This window comes from Choloepus didactylus, chromosome 4 (assembly GCF_015220235.1).
Source record: "Choloepus didactylus isolate mChoDid1 chromosome 4, mChoDid1.pri, whole genome shotgun sequence".
NCBI lineage: Eukaryota > Metazoa > Chordata > Mammalia > Pilosa > Megalonychidae > Choloepus > Choloepus didactylus.
In genome coordinates this window covers 155,886,844-155,904,695 of record NC_051310.1, presented here as the reverse complement: position 1 = coordinate 155,904,695, position 17,852 = coordinate 155,886,844, and the positions used below count along the sequence as shown (strand labels likewise).

Sequence of the window (17,852 nt, the reverse complement as noted above, 5' to 3'; positions counted from 1 at the left end):
CCCAGAAAAAGCCACATTCTTTAATGCATTCCTGTGGGGACAGACATATTAGTGTGGATTGGGTTGGAACCTATTGGTTCAGAGTCCATGGAGATGTGACCCACCTAATTGTAGGTGATAACTCTGGATAATTTCCATGGAGGTGTGGTCCCACCCATACAGCATGGGCCTTGTTTAGTTTATTGGAGCACTATATAAACTCCGATAGAAGGGGCTTATAGCAAGCTAGAGCTGAGACAGACATTTTGAAGATAGATGCCTGTTGGAAGCTGATGCAGACATTTTAGAGAATGCCGTTTTGAAATGCAACCTTGGAGCAAGCAGACGCCAGTCACGTGCCTTCCCAGCTAACAGAGGTTTTCCGGATGCCAATGGCCTTTCTCCAGTGAAGGTACCCTTTGTTGATGGACACTTTATGTAACCCAATTGACCCCCTTTATAAAAGCCAGTCCATTTCTGGTGTTTTGCATTCCAGCAGCAGTATTAGCAAAGTAGAACAATGATCTTAATGCATAAGACACTTTGGTGCTGAGGATTCAAGGGTAAGAAACACAGATATTTTCCCAGCCATGAAGGAGCACCCAGAATGGCAGTGGAGATAGCTATTATAATTATTAATCATAGAATGATCTCAGAAATAAATGAGTAATTGCAATTTTGAAAAAGCAGATGAGCATGAATTTGAGAGTACACCAAGCTTCCTTCAGTTACTGACTTGTGAAAAGATGTGCAAGAATGAGTAGGCTTTTATGAGTTTTTACTCTTTTGAGAGGAGGGAAAATATTTTAGGAAAAAGAAACAAAAAATGTCTACTGAGAGAGAGTCATATAAGGGGAACAAGGTACTCTCAAGAAATTAAATGAGACCAGTATTGAAGAAAGGGATGGAGAAGGGGGAGGGGGAGGGAATGAGAGAGGCAGAGATAGAACTCTGTGGAATGAGTCTGAAAAGGTAGCAAAGGCCTACTAAATTATGCAGAGTTTTATTGTTCACTTTAAAAAAATTTTTTTTTTTATGCTAAGAAAATGGGGTCCAGGTAGCTTGCAGGATCAAATTTGTACTCTGATAGGCTCACTTTTGCTGTAGTAAAAGAAAGGCTTTGAGGAGTGATGGGGTCTGTCAAGTGTATAGGGGGCAAGGGAGCAAAGGGTTAAGGTGGATTTTTAGTTAGAGTCATGGAGATGAAAATGAAGAGAACTCTCTTTTGGGAGACTTTTAGGAGGTAAATTCAACATTACCAGCAGATAGATTGGATATGGTTATTTCAAAGATGAACAATTATGAACCAAAAAATCATGAGTTCTATATGCTAGAAACTAAGATTATGGCAGAAACTGCTAGCTGCCTGTATAATTTTGACTCTCCAAATTTCTTACTAATAGAACAATGATTTTGATGTGGAGAGCCACATGCTCAGATAAAAATATATACATATTCTTGATATCCCAGGCTCCCTTGTAGAAGGGAGAGGGATGGACACATTGGATAATATGAGTAAATTAAATTTAAGTAGGCTTTGGGTGGGAATTCTGGAAATGACTGACTCAGTTAGCTTGTACCTCTTGTTCTTCGACTTTCTTCTTTCTGCCTGAAAGTTGTATAAATTGGATGGATCTCCAGCAGTTTCTTGAAAGCACTATACAAGGTAACATTTAAAGGATGAGAAACAGTAAGCTAAAATGACCCCAGATCCCTGATAACAAAATGAAGCCACCATTCCAGGCCTGGACTGTATAGTACAGAGCTTCTTTATGTGAGAGAAAAATAAAATCCATCTGGTTAAAGACATTATTATTTGAGTTCTCTGTAACATGGAGCTGAACCAATCTCTAACTGATACAGATGATGTACATTAATAATACAAATTCCTGGGTCACTTCATCAGAGACTGATTAGTAAGCTGGGATAGAGCCTATAATCCAGATTTTCAAAGATGCTCTAGGTGATTCTGATATGGGTGACGGTCTTGTTCAAGGTCTGGTGTTTGGAAACCACTACCCTTTACAAATTTTCCTCTGCCACCTTAACTTTTCTCACAAGCAGGCACATAAATACAAATGCTCTCATTTTCTCCACAAGCACATTTCTAGCATAGTATCAAAACTATGTTGAGTGAACTGTAGTTGGCATTTATTTATCTGACTTGATGCAAGAATAAATGGGAGGAAAACTGTCATGTATTTGATAATGGAAGTACCCACTTTCAAAAATACATTTCAGAACCTGGGAGAGAAAACATATATATCTTAGTGGATGGGAAAATTTATGACTTTCTTAGATGTTCCCATTTTATTCATAGAGAAGTTGAGGCTTGGAAATCACACAACTAGCAAATAGCTGAATCAGATTCAGATTTATGTCTCCGTTACTCCAGAGTTCAGGTGCTTTCAACAACACAGTGTTTCTATTCCCTAAGCTGTAAAATAAAAGCTGTAAAATGAAAGAATACTAAGACTCCTTCTAATTCTAATGCCTGGTGAATCCACTGTTTCCTATTCAGGAATTAGAGGAAGGTAGGACTTAGCTCATGCATCTGAAGAGCCTATCTTGGACTACATGGAATTAACACAGGACAGATGAGACCTTTTAATACTAGACAGTCCCTCTCATAGTGTTCAATGCTTCTTTTTTTTCCTGAGAAAATTAGAGATTGAAAGATATTTTCAGCTCATCAACCTAAATCTTTCATCTCAGGTGAAAAAATCAAAGGTTGCCATAGTAGTGATGTGCTTAAGGTCACGTACCCAGTATTGGCAGAACTGACCCTGGCATTTCACTTTCCAGTCCAAATTTGGTGCTCTTTGCCCAAATTCAGGGTTCTGCCAAAATATCATGGATTCAGGAGGGTACCTCAATTCACATTGCCAGCTGCTTGTACACTCTCCTTATTGGGAAGACATAACCACTAACTCTACCCACCCACTTAGAAGTCAGGGCTTCTAAGAGGCAGCTCAGGCAGGGTTTGGGTTGGGGCTGCAGGTGCCTAGTGAACACTGTGTGTCCTCAGCACAGAAGTAAGTAGCAGTGTCTGCAGTCTGGGAAGCCGTGATGATCAGGGAACTGAGTTTGGTGGAGGTATCGAGAGTGGCTCTTAGTCTTCCACTATGTTTCTTCTTCTCATTTGAATGTATTAAAATCAGCAGGGAAAGGCCTTTACTGGAATCTTGTCTATACCACTGCAAGCTGTTTATAGCAGATTTATAATTGCAGTTCATGGTGGCATTTTCACCTTTCTGGATATCCATGGCCTGAGGATTCTGTTCTACTTGGCCGTTCACACCTAGGCAGAAACACAAGCGCAGAGAGCAGTAGTCAGTCATTGCATTTTCACCCTCCAGTGTTTGCATAGCCTTCCCTAATCTTCTGTACATTTCCAAATTGAGAAGAACACTTTGCCCCTCAGTCTTGGAGGCTCTGAACTTTGTTCTCCCTGCTCCCATCACCAAGAGCCCCCAACTCACTAGCTAGTTGAAGCCACAGAATCATCAAAAACACTCCCAGGAGTTTCTCCATTCTTCTTCCTAATTGCACTCACAGAAGACTCAGTCCTGGGACCTAAAATGGAGCCACATTCCATAGGTCAGTTCTCTTTGCTGGATTTATATCTAGGCCATGCACCACCCTCACCACCACCCCTGGAGTGATATTCAGTTGTATTACCTCACCAATCAGAGGCAAGCTCAATCCTTAGCTTTCAATAGGGACACATGCTGATTTCAAACCAGGTAGGTGAGTCTGAGGAGAAAGAGGCACTGCCACCTGGTGGTGGCAACATCATGGCACTAACGGAATGTGTTATGGTGGAAGCATGCACTGGTTGATTCAGAAGAAATTTTAAAGGTTTTCCAATCTCTGCCTTTATTGGACTCTTCTGTTGCTCCTTACCACATGCTGGGAAAGACTGCATGAGTTCCGGATCATGTAAAGCACCAGGATAATAATATTATTTGCTAATATTTATTTGCTTTACCCTCAAAATGTAACAAGCACTTTTCTGAGGACTTTATATATATGATTTTATTTAACCCTCATAACAATCCCTAGAAAGTAAATATTATTATTAATTCCAAATTTACACATGAGAAAACTGAAGAATAGAGAGTTTAAATAATTTGTCCAAGGTCACCTGGTTGGCAATGGTGTCCTGCAATTAAAACCGAGGCAGTCTGATTCTAGTGCTGATTCTTAGAAATGTCCATGGAAGTGATTCACTTTCTGGCACACCTTAGGTTAGGAAAGGTATTGTGATGATTTAAAAAGATTCTCCCCTCCAGAGTTCCAGCCTCGAGTCAGAACAAATGCATTTTATTTCAGGTAAGAACTCAGTTAAGACACAAAGTTGGATCCCTGTATTTATAGAATACATCTGAGCAGTATAGTTAGGTTTCTTACAAATATTATAATCTCTGATAATGTATGTATGAACTTTTTACTTTTTTTTTCCTAATTTGCCTAATGCTGGAATGAGATTATATATAATCCAAAATTCTTGGTGGTGAACAACAGAAACTGACTGGCTGAATCAAGTAGAAAAGGAATAAATGAAATGAACACTGGGTTTGCCCCCAAATCTCCAAAATAATTAGAGAACTGGACTGAAAGTTACCCAGTCAGGAACAAGGCAAAAAATAACTTTGGAGAACTGTCCCTGAGAGTTTCCCACTGGCTCCTCTTTTGAGCTCCAGATGCTGCAGGTTGTGCCTTCATGGCTGCTGGTGCAAGACATTGTTGGCCACTGCAACTCCACTCTCTGCTGCCCTGGAAACTCTGATCTCCATCTTGCTGAAATTACCACCATACCTAAAAAAGAAACTTTTGGTCTTTCCCTTTTTTCAGAAGTAACACCTGAGTAAAAGTTTTAAACTATGTGTCTGATCATTGCAACCCAAGCCTTGTGCCCACATCTATCTGCTTGGGAGACTGGATATGAGTTTCTGGTATCTCCAGCTTCTATGGCAGGAGGCAGTAGGGTCCAGGACAATAAGCTTTGTAGTCAAACCATGTAGGTCAAGTTTAGATCTGCTCATGCAGTAGCTGTTTATAGTCTCTTTGCTCATAATCTCTTGATTATAAAGTCTGGATGATGGGTAATAATAATACAATCCTTTGAGATTTGTTGAAAGTGTTGAGACGATAATAATATATAAACTATTTAAAGCAGAGCCTAGAATTCACTTACTAACTATTCTAAAATTATTACTATTTTTACAAGAAAATGGGTCCTGATGCTAGGCAGTCAAAAGAATGACAAAAAATCTTCTAGAGAATTTAATAAATGGTTTTAAAACTGACTTTGAGATATTCTGTGCATAAAATAGGAGGGGTGAAGAAAAGGCAAAGGAAGGAAGGAAGGAAGGAAGGAAGGAAACAAAGAAAGAAACTGAAGATGTTAGCTGGAGCAATGAGCAGTAAGAACATTCAAGGAAATAAGACTGGAAGAATATTTGGGCTTGGATGATTGCCAAAATAAATGTGTATATTTATTAGTAGGAAACAAAGAAATACTGAAGCTTTTCGAGGAAGCAACTGATGTTTAAAAAGTTTAAATTTTTAAGTTTTCTATCTGCTAGATGGTTTTGAAAAAGTATGAGAAATTTAGAATAGTAGTTAAAACATACCCACTGTGGTGAGGGAGGTCTTGGGTTGCCCTTACTCTTCTATCCCCTCTCCCAGGTTCGAGAATGCTTTGTGACTCTTCTATAGCTCTGTGATGTGGGCCTGTAACTCTAGCCTGGAGTGCATGTTCTCTGCGCTCAGTTGCCTGAGACAGAAGTTTGCTTCTTGTGATGCAGAATGTTGGCTTGTTTATTCTTTGTTTTAGTGAGCCCTGGGCTTTGGTTCCATGTTTTTTATTTGCATGGAGTTAGAACCATCTTTATGTCATGTTACTCAATTTAGTGGTGTCCATACTTACCAAAAACTACCAGATATCAAACATGGAGGGAACCCAAGGCCTAACCCCGCCCCCCCCCCCCCCTACAACTACCACATACCAGAAAAGATATGCCCAGGCTCTATAGAGTAACTTGTCCAGGGTCTCATCACCAAGAGGGCAAGAATCTAATGCTTTTTTTCTTTTTTCTTTTAATTCATTTTTATTGAAATATATTCACAATACCATTCAGTCATACAAAACAAAGCATACATTCAGTTGTTTACAGTACCATCATATAGTTGCACTTTCATCACCAAAATTAATTTTTGACATTTTCATTACCACACACACAAAAACAATAAGAATAAAAACCAAAGTGAAAAAGAACAACCAAAGTAAAAAAGAACACTGGTGCTTTCCTTTTTTTCTTTTTTTTCCCCCTCATTTTTCTACTCCTCCATCCATAAACTGGACAAAGGAGAATGTGGTTTATATGGCTTTCCCAATCACATTGTCACCCATCATATACTACATTTTTATATAATTGTCTACAAGATTCATGGGTTCTGGGTTGCATTTTGACAGTTTTAGGCATTTACTGCTAGCTATTCCAATTCATTAGAACCTAAAAAGGATTGTCTATATTGTGCATAAGAGTGCCCATCAGAGTGACTCTCAGCTCCTTTTGGAATCTCTCTGCCACTGAAGCGTATTTCATTTCCTTTCACATTGCCCTTTTCGTCAAGAAGATGTTCTCCATCCCACAATGCTGGGTCTAGATTCCTCCCCAGGAGTCATATCCTGCATTGCTCTGTCACTCCCCTGGGTGTCTGATCCCAAGTAGGGGGGAGGGCAGTGATTTCACCTGCCAAGTTGGCTTAGCTAGAGAGAGAGGGCCACATCTGAGCAACAAGGAAGCATTCAGGAGGAGGCTCTTAGGCACAATTATAGGGAGGCCTAGCCTCTCCTTTGCAGCAACAGTCTTGTGAAGGGCAAGTCCTGTGGTAGAGGGCTCAGCACATCAAACCACCAGTGCCCTATGTCTGTGAGCACATCAGCAACCATTGAGGTCGGGAAGCCTAACACCCCTGCATTCTCCACCAGCTCCTCAAAGGGGCTCTGCATATTTTCTTCATTTTTTTAATTGACTTTTTTTTAAATTAACTATATAAAAAAAGATTTTTTTTAAAGATACACAATAAAAACACATTTCAAACAAACCATAAAGGGAGGAAGAAAAAGACAACTAATCTAAAATAACTGCTTTACTTCCAACATGTTTCTACTCTACCCCAAGAAAATAGCCTAATATAGCAACATTTCTGTGAACTTGTTCCTACCATACCCAGCAGAAATTAACAAACCATAGTCATTCCTGGGCATTCCCAGAATGTTAAATTTACATCTGTTAGTTATCTGTTTTTATTGGGTTATCTTTCCCCCTTTGTTAATTGCTCTCTATCACTAGTTCCCCTACATTCTATATTATAAAACATTTATTTTAGGAGCATGTTGTTTAACCTCCAGGTGCTTGTGAATTTTCTAAGTCTCTGATGGCTATTGACTTCTAATTTTATTCCATTGTGGTCAGAGAATGTACTTTGAATAATTTCAAATTTTTTTTAAATGTATTGAGGCTCACCTCCATAGTGGCTGCTGCATAGTCACTACTTAGTCTTATGTTGTTTCCTTCATCTGTGGTGAATTGCTTTTCTCTTTCTGCTTTCAGAACTTGCTCCTTCTCTTCAGTATTTGACAGTCTGATCAGAATATGTCTTGGAGTGGGTTTATTTGGATTTATTCTATTTGGAGTTTGCTGGGTATTTATGCTTTGTGTATTTATATTGTGTAGAAGGTTTGAGAAGTTTCCCCAACAATTTCTTTGAATACTCTTTCTTGACCTTTACCCTTCTCTTCCCCTTCTGGGACACCAATGAGTCTTACATTTGGATGTTGTATTTTATCTATCATTCCCCTGAGGTCCATTTCTATTTTTTCAATTTTTTCCCCATTCTTTCTTTTGTTCTTCATTTTCTGTTCTGTGGTCCTCGAGGTCACTGATTCATTGTCCAGCTTCCTCTAGTCTTGTACTATAAGTATCCAGAATCTTTTTAATTTGGTCAACAGTTTCTTTTATTTCCATAAGATCATCTATTTTTTTTATTTACTCTTGCAATTTCTTCTTTATGCTTTTCTAGGGTCTTCTTCATGTCCTTTATATCCTGTGCCATGCTCTTCTTCATGTCCTTTATATCCTTTGCTGTGTTCTCATTGCTTGCCTTCAGTTCTTTGATTAATTGCTCCAAGTACTGTGTCTCCTCTGATCTTTTGATTTGGGTGTTTGGATTTGGGTTATCCCTATTATCTGTTTTTTTCATATGCTTTAAAATTTTCTGTTGTTTTTGGCCTCTTGGCATTTGCTTTACTTGATAGGCTTCTTTTAGGATATGTAAGATTATTCAAAGACTAATCTCTGATTTGTCAAATCTACAGCTTGATGGTGTACACTTTGTCTATCTAACCAGCAGATGGCATCTGCAAGTCACCTATTCCCTTCAAGTCAGTTCTCCCCAACTTTGTCTTTGTGGTGTTTGGGGGTCTTATTCTTGTGGGGTCCAATTGGTGAACCAAGTTTGGGTGTGTTGTTGGTGCTGTCCACCCTGAATGTGGGGCATCTATCTGAGCAGTTAGGGAAGGAGGGCAGTTTTAATAATCAAGCCTCCCACATGTTCCTGGAGATTTAAAGCTGTTGCAAGAGTCTAAACCTTCATTTGAGTCTCACCACAGATAGTCTCTGCTCACAAGTCCTTGGTATTGGCATATGGTCCCAGGGATTTCTGAGTGGGTCCCTTTTCCAAGCTGTGCCCTTCTAGGGCCTCTGCTGAGGGAAGGTTGTGCTACATCACAAGTGTGCACCATCCCTCGAGGGAAGACCTGGGCCACCAGGCCGTGTAGGTGTGTTCCCAGACTGCTTTAAGAATGGCTGTATGGGGCATGTTAATTTCCCTCTTTTAGCACAGTTCCACCTTCCCAGCTCCAGGACAATTAGCTGTGGGTGCGTGAAGGGCTATTGTCTATGCCTGATATTGTGGCATGTGCATGTGTTGCTGGAAACAGTTCCTGTCACACTGGGTCCCTTGGCAGATCTCTGGACTGTGGTGCCGGTGCCAGGCAGGAGTGTTCCCAGCCTGCCGGGAAGATGGCTGCAAGGGGCATGGTTATTTTCCCCTTTTGGCTCCCTTCTGCCTTCCTCACTCTGAGACAATTAGTAGCAGGTGTGCGAAAGGTTATCTTCCATGCCAGATGTTGAGGCATTCACACAGCCCGTTCCTGCCGCACTTCACTGTGCGGTTCTCGCTGCTGTATCTGTAGGCCCTCTAGGGTTTTTTTTCAAAAAAGAGCTAGTCCTCTTCCAAACACCAACCCACGGTTTCCCCACATTGCAGCATGGCTGCTGGTTATTCAACAAGCTTACTCATTTCAGAATGCAGACTCCAGTTTCACCAAGTGCACAGTCCCTGTGGATTTAGCAGAACTTGTCCTTCTGGTGCATTGCTGGAACTGGTGTTCTGGGTCACTTTCTGGCTTTTATCTAGTATTTTTCATGGAGGTGTTTTTTTGCCCTGTCTCTGCTAGCAGCCATCTTAAGTTCTCCCTCTATTGCACTTAATCTTTGTGTTATATGGCTGTATATGCATACATAAATATATATATATATATAATATATCTGAAAGCATAAGTACATACATAATAAGCAGTTAAACTATATCTTAATAATAAATACATAATAATAAATAAAATTAAAAAGTAACTATAATGAAGATATATAAATCTACCTGGAAGCACAATAAAAATAACTAGTAGCATTGCTGTCCTCTAAGAAGGAGAACAGTAAGGTTAGCTCACAAAAATGAAAATGAAACTTTTCATTTTACCTTTTGACTTTTGAATTCATGAGAATTCATTTCCATTCAAAACTGAAATAAGAGAAAAAAGATAAAAAGTACTTTATAACAAATAAGGCTTATTCTAAGAACTGAAAAGTGGTTCAACATTAGAATATCCACTAACATACTTCATTAAGCTAAAGAAAGAAAGTCCAACATAACCTTAGAAAATAAGAAAAAAGTCAAAAATTTCTAAATATATTCCTGATGTAAAGTATAAATTATTTAAAAATAAAATAATACTATAATATGTTGCAAGAGGAAGTTTGTGTATTCAAAATCATCAGTATTATACCCACTAGTCAAAAACTAATGCCTTTTATCTTAAAATTAGGACAAAAAATAAGATTATTGATATATATTCATTACATGAATTCCCAACAATAACTACATACCAGTATAATTACAGAGAGACTCTGTTCACAAGAGCAAATAAAATTATAAAGTCTAGGAGGAAACGTAAGCAAATTAAGAAAGCTACAGTCTTTATAAGAAATCTAAAAGAGGTAAGCAGCTGTAAAAATACACAGGAAATGGAAGATGTAAATAATGAAGTTCATGCTGCTTGAAAACTAATTTTTAAATTTAATAGAGTGCATATTAGAGAAGCAAAAAATTTTCAGACTAATGGATTTGAAAAGCTTATTACATAGCTTTTGAGTACATATAGTACCTGAGGAAGTTATTTTTTCCTTTCTATCTGGAAATGTGGAGAATTTTCATCTTTATATATAGAATTCACAAATTTGACAGGACATAGTTGTGTGTTGGGGTGTGTGCCTCCAATACTGCTAAGCATTTGATCAGCCTTTTTGGACTGATGTTAAATTATTTACCACAAATTGAGGGTAAAATACTATATGCTGTCAGTTAGGAGAAGAAAAAGGAAATTACCTACCAAAGAGAGGATCAAACTAATTTCTGCTGAAATAGTAAATGCTAGAATAGCAATTCTCAAAGCCTGTGCTGTAGCTCCCTGGAGGACCCTGAATGAATTTGTTTAACATACCTTTACTGAATACATATTGTGTCTAAATACTGTGTTAGAAGCCTAAGTTAAAAGCAGAGAATAGATAATGTCTCCTCTCTGGAGCATACAGTCCAACAGGAAAAGGAGACAATATAAAGTTTTAATGCACTGTGATATGAAAATGAATATATTGTATAGACACTATATTGTTGGAAAGTCAAAATATGAGATGTTCAAAATATGAGAAGCCCGTTGAGATGAGTATTAAACAATCAGTAAGTGTGGAAGCAAACCTCACAAAAATCCAAGGGCTGGCTACATTAGTGAAGTTTCTAGGGATCCCATGGCACAGAGAATGTTGAGATATCCTCTCCAAAGTGAAAAACAAGTTCCTGCACCTTGCACCACCTACACAGAAGAAGAGAAACAACACATGGTAGTTCTTTTTTGGATTTTGAAGGCAACATGGGCCTGTTTATAGAGGCACCCATAAATCTTTCCATTTTGAGTGGGGACTAGAACAAGTAAAGTCTCTGCAGGAAGCTCAATCTTTAATAAAATATGCTTTACCACTTGGGTCTTATGATCCAGCAGATCCAACCATGATACTAGAAGTTTCCATGGCAAATTTCAAGATACTATTTGGAGACTCTTGGAAACACCAATAGGAGAATCACAGCATAGTCCTCTAGTATTTTGTGGGAAATATAGGCCCTTTTATCAACCTATTTTCCTGTTGACAAACAGCTTCTGGTTTACTAATTGATCTTAGTGAAGACTAAATGTCTAGCTCAGGGAAAACAGATGACCATGCAGCCTGACCTTTCATCAAGTGTTGCCTGACCTACTTAGCCATTAGGTCAGGTGGTTAGGAATCCTCAGTAGTAATCTATCAACAAGTGGAAATATTATATAAGAGATCATACTCAAAGAGACCCACAAAATACAAGTTTCATGAGTAGGTTGCTCAGATTCTCTGACAACTGTTTTTCTTGAATTTTTTTCCTCTCTCTTAATTCATGCCTCTGGTCTCCTGGAGATTTTCTTACAATCAATTGACTGAGGAATAAAAAACACAACCTTGTTTTTCAGATGGTGTATGAATTTCCTAGACCTGTCATAATAAAGTACCACAAACTCAGGGTCTGAAAATATCAGAAATTAATTTTCTCACAGTTCTGGAAGCTAGAAGTACAAAATTGGGTTGCCATGTTCTCTCTGAAGGCTCTATGAAAGGATCCTTTCTTATCACTTCTTAGCTTCTGCCAGTTATCACCAGCAATTCTTGGCCTTCTTTGATTTATAGCAGCATAACTCCAAACTCCACATCCATTTTTACCTGGCCATCTTCCCTCTGTATCTGTATGTCTCTGTATCTTCTCCTCTTCTTATAAAGGCCATCAATCATACTGGTGAATTAGTGCTCCCCCTAATTCAGTATGACCTCATCTTAACTAGATGACATCTGCAAAGACCCTACTTCCAAATAAGGTCACATTCACAGGTACTGGTGTAAGGGCTTTAATATATCTTTTTTGAGCACCATTCAACCCATAGCAGGTGGGTTTTCCCATTATCCTGCTACCATACAAAGTGGATAGCAAGAGCACTACAACCCAACTGAAGGATGGTAGTGAGGGGAAATTTGGTTGTCTATGAATTCTGGAGTGAGAGGTGGCCAGAAGTAATTATCTACCTTGATTCATGGGCAGTGAATGGTTTGTCTGGATGGTAAAGAATTAGAAGGAATAAGACTGGAAGATTTGTGACAAAATATATGGAAGAGGTATCTAAATGGACCTTTCAAATTAGGACAGACTGTGATGATAATTACACTCCATTTGAACACCTCCCATTTGAGACATACACTGTAGTAGAAGTTCTTAAGTAGAAGTTCTTAGTAATAGACCAAGTGACACACTATATAGATGGGTCAGCCTCCTTCCTTGGCCTCCCCAGTGCAGAATTCATGAACAAAGTTGTCCTGGTGATGTGGATGAAAGTGATGCATAGATTCAAAAGCATAGATTTCCCCTTATGGTTGCTGACCAAGTTAATGTTACTGCTGAGCACATAATCTGCTGACCACAGAAACTACACTGAGCCCCTGATATGGTACCATTTCCCAGGTGATCAGACACACACCTATTGACAAGTTGATTGCATTGGATCTCTTCCATCATGGAAATGGCTAAGATTTTTCCTCACCAAGATAGAAACATACTCTTTCATATAGATTTGCCTTCTGTGCTTTTAATGCTTCTGCTGGCATCACTTCCATGAACTTATAGAATGCCAAATCCACCATGATGATATTCCCCATAGCATTGCTTCTGATCAAGGAACTATTTCCATACAATGGATGTGCAGCAATGGGGCTATGCCCTTGGTATTATCTCATTTTATCTCATACCCCTTCAGCAGAATTTCCTAGCTTATTGAAAGGTAGAATGGCTTATTGAAGACTCAGTTATGGCATCAATTGGAAGACAACAATTGAAAAAGATGAGGTTCTATCTTACAGAATGGAGTATATTTTTTATATGAGATCATTGTATGGTATCGTCTCCCCCATAGTCAGAATACATGGGCATACAGGAATCCAGGAAGTGGGTCCCCCCACTAGCAGAGCTTTCAATTCCTGCTGGTTTGGAGGTCTTATTCTCCCAAGGGAGGAAGGCTTCCATCAGGGGACACAACAATGGTATCACTGAATTGAAAGATGAGATTGTCATGTGGCCATTTTGGGCTTCAGATGGCACTGAACCAAAAGGCAGAAAAATAGATTACTATACTGGCTGGAGTGATTGATACCAATTACAAAGGAGGGATTGGGCTGCTGCTGCAAAATAGTGTAAAAAGAATTATGTGTGGAACCCAGGGATTTCCTGGGATGCCTCTTGACACGTCCATGCCTAAAAGTAAAGATTAATGGAAAACTACAGCAACTCATAAAATAAAAACAGGCAGTATTATTAAGGACTCAGACCTTTTGGGAATAAATATTTGGGTTATTACATCAGATAAAAAGTACCAATGACTGAGGGCAGGGGAAATATGAAATGGGTAATTAAAGAAGGAAGTTGTAGCTGCTGATTGTAACCTCATGACCAAGTACAGAATCAAGGAATGTGACAGTTTTCCACATTTTCTCTTTGCTTGTTACATGTATGTGTTCCTTTGCATACACCATCTTTTTTCTTCTCTTGTCTTATTATCATAATTATTTTATATACACATTGTTGGAGATTAATTTTGTAATTTGGTCTGTAGGTAACAGAACATTTTATGTGACTTCTTCTAACTTTGAGAAGTAATTAACATAGCCAGAGATAAACACAATGACCATTGGGAGTGTCAGTCTCCTCATTTTGGAGAAAGGATGGGACCTTCTTCACTTGCTGAAAGGACAGCTGTTATCATGTTAGATGGAAACATAAAATTCCTTTGTTGTTTGGAAGTGCAAATGTCTGTAAAAGGGTACATATGAAATATCAGTAACTAGAAGGGTGGGACATGCCAGTTACCAATTTATTGCCTCTCAGCTCAAAATCCACCCTTCTTTATCCTACCTGTGATACTAGACACGGACCCTGTAAACATTTCTCCATGGCCAGTCGGTATGATGTTAAGTGTTGTCAGTAGAGGATGCTGGAAAGACAGTGCAAGGAGAGGAGACTTCTCTTCCTGGTTCTGGCTTGTTTTCCTCACTTCTTTCTCCTCACAAGTTTTGTCAGCCTGTGGGACATCCAGTGGCACTCACAGTTTCAGTGACAGCCCCACAAGTGGCTTCTTAGTAAGTTTTATGGCCTATCCAGCTAACTTCCAGAAAATTCAACAGCATTTTTTGCTGGCTTCCAGTAAGATTTGTTGACATTTCAATAGGCTTTTGTTTGTTTCTTTGTTTGTTTTTGGCTTGCCAGCCTTTGTCTGTGGCCCCTTAGCAAACCTCTCCGTTGTCCAGCAGGCTACAGCTACCTACTCCCCAGTGAGTCTGAATCTCAGCCTTGAAGGGAGAAGAGGCAGGTGGAATCATTGACTTCCTTCCTTGAGAATTCTGACTCAGCCCTAGAGATAAGCGCTTCTCCCTCCATTTGCTATTCTTTTTAATGTATTCCTATGATTTTTAGAGTTCTTTTTACCCCTAGTAGCTAATCTCCTGTTGTTATTAATAATTCTTTATATTAAACTTTTCCTTTTCAAATTACCTTTTTTTCCCTCCAGACTGGACTCTGACTGAGATAATAAGAATCCATGAAGTGCACAAGGAGAGGAAACATCATGAGATGCAGAAAGATGAGCAATCACAAGTCATGAAACAGCATGGTGCTTTTAAGGAACTGTGCTTAGAAATGTCATGATGAACACATGGGAGGGTGGTATGGGGTAGTAGAGGTGTGTAAGGTGGGGGTGGGGGGGTGAGATTGTACCACTCAAGCCTGGAGAGTTCCCCTGTGTGAAGAAAAGGATGTCTTTTGAAGAGACTCATCATGTTGAGTGAAATAAGCCAGACACAAAAGGAAAATATTGTATGACATGATCTCACTGATTTGAAATTATTAGAATAAGCAAACTCACAGAGTTAGAATCTAGAATAAAGGTTACTAGCTCACAGAGTGGGGATAGGGAATGGGAAGGCTAAAAATATACAGGGTTCCCATTTGGAATGATGGAATTGTTTTAGTATGGATGGTGATGATGGTAGTACAACTCTGTGAATGTAGTTAACAGCACTGAAATATATGTCTGAATATGATTAAAAGGAGAAATGCTAGATTGTACATATGGGAACAGAAAAAAACTTTTTAAAAATCCATGGAAGTACACCACACAATGACTCCTAAGTTAAACAATGGACTATAGTTAATAGCACAATTATAAAAAGGTGCTTTCATCAATTGTAACAAATGTTCCACACCACTGCAAGGTGTTAATAATAGGGTGATACATGGGAATCCTGTATTTTATGCATGATTGTTTGTAAACTCACAATATAAAAAAAAAAGGATGTCATTTATGTCATTTTATACAATTTTTATTTCAAAAGTATTTTTTACTAGGTACTATTAGAATAATTGCACATACTATTTTTAAAACACACTCTTAATGTAAGCAGAGTAGGTAAATGATAATTTTATTGCACAGTGTTCTTAGTTTAATCTATAGCTTGTTGACAACTGAAAATATTGTGTCTAAGAGACAAATTCAGTATCAGTCTCTAGAGAAAGGAATACTGCACTGTAGCCTGATAGAGGCTTATAAAAAAACATTTTCTGCAACCCCTAAAGGGTTTGTATTGTACTTCCCATGCAACACCAGTTACTGTGCCACTCAGAGCACAGTAATACATGGCTGAATCTTCCTCATGAGCTGCGGGCTTCTTAAGGTGGAAGGACGCCTTGCCCTTGTCAAGGTCAGCCATGAAACCTCTGATTCTCTCTCCTGAGATGTGTCTCAGGAGTAACTGGAGGCTTTGTCTGGGATACTGGACATACCAGGAGAGAACAGGACTTCCAGAATATGAGTAGTTGCACCTCAACTGCACAGGATCCCCTTCAAAAACAGAGACGAGGTCCTCAGGTTGAGTCACTGTCTGGGCCAACATTCCTCCTGTAACAGCAATTCTGGATTAGGCAGAGCCTTAGAGACTGAGGGCAATACTTCCCTGAACTGATTCAAAATCAGAAGACCATAGAAAGATGGAATCAAACAAGACTTTACTCACTGAGGGTGAAGATCATCACAAGCACTGAGATGTTGGTTGGCTTCATGTCCCAGCTAAGGGAAAACAGAAGGCTCTTTCCTGCAGGTCTTTTCTAGAAACAACTCTGTCACACTCTGACAAGGCAGTGGGGATTTTACCTAGAGTGTAAAGCAGAAAGCTCCTTCTCAAAGAACCTGGTTCCTTTTTTCTCCTGGTTCCTTTTCTTGCCACTTTCAGTTTGTGTAGCTTGTCCCTCTAGAGGTCAAAACTGATACTGCAGATAATCTCTGGCTTCACAGCTTTCAAACTCTCAAAAAGAAAGAGATTTTCTTCACTGTTAGTAAGACAAAGTGCAATATTACAATTGAAAAAACATGTTACTATAAAGCTCTAAATAGAGAGTACATGGAAACAGAATAGAAAGTCCAATATACTCACACATACTTTGGAAATTTAGTTAAAATAAAAATGAGGAAAAAATGTTATATTCAATAAAAAGTGCAATCATGCACAGAAAGTCATTTGGAAATTAACAAACAAATTTGAATGCCTACATTAAAATCTTATCAAAATAAAGTCCAAATGGAGATAGTACTTAATATTTTAGTACTTAATATTTTTAAATAAAATAAAATATATCTTTTTTTAAGTAATTTTAAGATAATCATGGATTAAAACCATGGTTTGGGATTGTCCAGATATGGCAGTCAGAAAGCATAAAAGGAAATATTTGTAGATAATGCTTCATAGAAATTAAATGTCTCTATGGGTATATTAATGAAATGTTTAAACATTATCAGTTTCAGGTTATTTTCCATCCCTCATCATTGATTCTGACTTTATTAGGAAATCTTCCTCACACCAGGAAATGGTCCTTTAGAATTTTGGTTAAAAGGCCACAAACAAAGGAACAATCACTTGGCCTAGGGAGAGAGGTATCTAGAAAGATTGCAGCTTGAGTAAGTTCCCGATCGCTTGTCCTCAGGCAGGGAGGTTTTGTGGCCACCAGCCATGCAAAGTCCAGAGAACTGGCTGAGGTATCCACTTTGTGCTCAGATTTAAATCTGTGGTCAAGAAACAGGGAGTTCCAGAATGAAGGGCAGAAAATTGTGGGTCATAGAGAGAGCTTTGTCTGCAGAAATCAGTGGACCTCTAAGAAGGAAAACACTCAGTTTGTTAACAATGTCTCCCCTGGCCCCCAAATAGCCAAGAAGAATGTAAACAGGCAGACTGTGTCCTATCTTTCCTTAAATGAAAGGGAGCACAAGATGATGGGGGAGCAAAGAGATATATACATATCCTCCCCCTTCTTCAGCAGGGTACAGACATCTTAACGGCTGCCTCATTGTTGACCAC

At 38.8% G+C, this 17,852-nt stretch overlaps 2 gene segments (V, D, J or C); both read right to left on the bottom strand.

The window, feature by feature from the left end:
* Window positions 1–2,951: 2,951 nt before the first annotated feature.
* LOC119532949 lies at window positions 2,952–3,591 on the bottom strand. The segment is given in 2 exon segments: window positions 2,952–3,280; window positions 3,462–3,591. Coding segments are annotated over 2 exon segments (381 nt in total).
* Window positions 3,592–15,956: 12,365 nt separating this feature from the next.
* Window positions 15,957–16,617, bottom strand: LOC119532277. The segment is given in 2 exon segments: window positions 15,957–16,402; window positions 16,518–16,617. Coding segments are annotated over 2 exon segments (438 nt in total).
* Between the last annotated feature and the right edge of the window lie 1,235 nt (window positions 16,618–17,852).